General features: G+C 41.4%; 1 protein-coding gene across 1 annotated transcript; it reads right to left on the bottom strand.

The window, feature by feature from the left end:
• Nucleotides 1–307: 307 nt before the first annotated feature.
• On the bottom strand, nt 308–1210 carry LOC147487431 (uncharacterized). The gene is made up of 2 exons (XM_086574032.1): nt 725–1210; nt 308–574 (listed from the first exon to the last, which is right to left on the bottom strand). The coding sequence occupies exons 1-2, from the start codon at nt 1208–1210 to the stop codon at nt 308–310; spliced, it is 753 nt and encodes a 250-aa protein (XP_086430158.1).
• Between the last annotated feature and the right edge of the window lie 2278 nt (nt 1211–3488).

The raw sequence follows: 3488 nt of genomic DNA, 5'->3' as shown, positions 1-3488 counted from the left end.
TAATATAGGATACTCGGAAGCCTATTTAATATTGTCAATAGCTTATATCGTGCTATATACACTTATATAGTAGTATTTTCAAGAGAAACTATAAACAATTGAAGCCACATCAAATAATTGCAAAATTAAAGATAAAACAGTTGAAGCCATAACCAATTCCAAGTTCAAAAGTACCCACAAAATCCCATTCTTGTAACAACCAAAATATCAATAACAAACAATTGCAATTCCAAAATGGAAGAATGGAAAAAAATGTTAACTACTTTATCTTGTGTCCTAAATGGCGACAAAGTCAGAACTATTACTATCATAGCCTGCGACGTTTGTCAACCGCTTCAGGGTTCGCAGGACGGTGCTCAACCCCCTTGTCATCGACGAAGTTTTTGCATGTACGTCTGTTGTGCCCTTCCATGTTGCACAAAGTGCAACATCTTTTACACTTTGGACCCTTATGCTCTGCTCTTATCTTCATTCTCTTCATAGAAATCCGACCAGGTTTGCGCTTTAAGGGAGGGGGCAGGATGCACTCTTCCTCTTCATCAATGTCCCACTGCTCCTTACTCGGAATGCCAACCTACACCTCACGATAACATCGTTGCCAGTTTGCAGTAATGTAGTACGAATCGACATATGTCATATGACAAGCTTGGCGGCTCACACTTATGGCTTTTCATGCATGCGCACACGGGATTCCCATATGTTGGAAATATCCACACGAGCAGACCCTATTTTCAAGATTGACATGAAATATTCGACACCGATCGGTCTTTATTAGATACTCCCCACTCCCAGCTCTTGAGTGTGTGAATTCCAATGCCTTGGTGATGTTGGTTTGCACCAAACCAGTAGCCCTGGGTGTGAACCTCTTACCGCGGGCATCCCAGTCATCCGCCATTTTTCTGTACTTGCAGTAGTGCGCATTGAGATTCTCCCTAATTGCTTCCACTAAATAAACAACTGGAAGGGATCTGTCATCCTTAATCATGTTGTTCCAGGACCCAACATGGTTAGTGTAGGCAATGCCATATCTCTTTACTATGGAAGCGTGACATGCCCACTTATCCAGCGGAATCTCCATAAGCTTAACATAGACACCTGAGTTCATTTTCTTTATATCTCTCATCACAGCATGGAAAAACCACTCTTGAGTTGTCTTAGCTGCTGTCTTAATGTTCCTCATAAGCGGAAGTGACGGAGTCAAACCCGACATGTTCTTACAATTGTGGTTCATGCAAAAGACATGTTTCGCCCGAGGAAACACCTCAGGGACTTTGACTACCAGACTGGGATGCCGGTCAGATATGATAACTAATGGAGTCTCATACCCAATGACTTGGTCTCCTAGGCAATGCAAAAACCAATCATAGTTCTCGATATCTTCACCGCTAACTAGACCAAGGGCAACATGGAAAACATGATTATCACCATTAACAACAATGGCTAAAATTAGACATCCTCTTGATCTCCCGCTCAAATGTGTGACGTCTATTTCTATATGTGTCGTCTATTTCTATGTGTGGCCTACATGTGTGACGAAAGCTCCTCACAGTAATCCCATAGCTCCAGAAGTAACACTTGAAGCGATCTGTGTTTCACACTCTTTGCAGCTCTGTAAAGCTGAAGCGATCAGCCTTCCTCAATTCTTTACTGTAGGTGTTGAGTAGTTGATAGGACTGGCCGAAACTACCTTGAATCTGTTAACATTACAATTATAGTTAATACAACTTGTTCCTATGGGAATACAATAACATATCTAACTACAGTGTTGAACTGAATCACAGTCTATTAGGTCTAAAAGGTGTATAGCTTATATCATGTCTTTTGGGGCGTACATCGTGTCTTGCACAACCTGTATAGTGTCGTGAACAACTTCATAAGTTTAATTTCTAAGTTGTCTTTCAAATCGAATATAATGTCTATCACAGCTTATATAGCCTCGTGAAGAACTTGTATTATGTCTGGAACTACTTTATAACTTACATATCTAAGCTGTATTTCAATCCGCAATTCTTATATATATTGGAATCCGCAGCTTATATAGGGTCGTGCAGATCTTACAACATCTTCCTATGAAAATACAATAACATATCTTAATACAGTGTTCAACTGAATCAGTCTATTAGGTCTATTAGGTCTACAGTGTATATAGTGTTGTTCACAGCGTATACAGTGTCTCGAACAACTTGATCAGTTACATATCTAAGATGCCTATATGACATGCATTTCAAATAGGAACATAAGTTGACCATCTTGCAATGCACGCACCTCTTCGAGAGCCTTTTCCCTTCCCTGCCATGCAGTTCTGTAACTGATATTTACTGAAGTCCACTTTTTAACCATTGCTCTCATGTGCATTGCCTTATATGTTCTGTCATTCTGCAAAAGGTCTTTACATGACATGGCGACATAACTACTTGACACCTCACAGTTAAACTCACCAGTCTTTTGGCAACCACATGTGTGAAAGTTATATATGGTTCTCACACCCCATATATATGAACCTTTCGTGCTACAATACACGTGAAACGGGCATGTGGAACTCAAACTATTCATCTCAGTCCCCTTACATCTAAACTGCACCCTTCTCCAGTCCGTTTTCAATCTTAATAGTTCAAAGTTATGTTAATTGCAAAAGTCTTCATGTGAAAAATAAACAAACTCCTTCCAGGGAACTTCATACCCACAGTTAGTAAATTTGGATCTGGAGCTACCCACTCAGTTGGAGGTGCATCTTCTATGCGACCTTCGTCAACCACAACCTCCTTGTAACGTTGGGATTTCTCTCTTCTTTCCTTCAAGCAGTCAACTCGTTTACTACTGCACCGATTCTCTTCTGTCAGCTGTGCTCCTTCTCCATCACCTATACCCCTTCCAAATGCCGGTAAAACGATTTGTGGTTTGTCAAATATGTCATTATTAGTACCACCACTGATATTGAATTGTCGCCGCCACCATTGTCCTGCGTACACACACCGTTATCCATTACTTAGGGGCGGATATACTCAAAAGGAAGCATTATTGGACCAAATGGGCACATTCCAGGAGCGGTGTGCGGAGTTCCGAGGACGTGCTGGTATAATACTCCACCAAAATGTCCTGCACATATCGCCTGACCACCACTGCTTTCTTCCCCACTGCAACACTAGCAACACCACTAACCTTTTCTGTATGACCACCACTCTTTTCTACCCCTGCCGCGGACACACCATCAACTCCATTAACTTCTTCAGCATGACAACCACTTTCCACACCAGATACAACTCTAGCTATTCCGAAGCATACAGTAACACAACCTGGGCTATCACTACCACTAAATTTTCCATAAACTAGACCATCATCTTCAAGCATACAATCACTATCCATAACATCATCCCTATCTGTATCCTTCGCATTCTTAGAGTCCATACCTATAGGACCCAGTGGGTTCATATCTCTATCCATCCTAGACTTACCTGCCACATCCATAGACACATGACCTTCCCCTTCTG

This window comes from Coptis chinensis, chromosome 7 (assembly GCF_015680905.1).
Source record: "Coptis chinensis isolate HL-2020 chromosome 7, ASM1568090v1, whole genome shotgun sequence".
NCBI lineage: Eukaryota > Viridiplantae > Streptophyta > Magnoliopsida > Ranunculales > Ranunculaceae > Coptis > Coptis chinensis.
This window is presented reverse-complemented; position numbering and strand designations above follow the sequence as displayed.

Bases quoted from the DNA above. Each gene is read 5' to 3' on its own strand.
- LOC147487431 (XM_086574032.1), bottom strand. From the start codon at position 1,210: ATGTCGGGTTTGACTCCGTCACTTCCGCTTATGAGGAACATTAAGACA. The intron at 575-724 runs GTCTGCTCGTGT...CGTGAGGTGTAG, and splicing joins ATGTCAATCTTGAAAATAGG to GTTGGCATTCCGAGTAAGGA.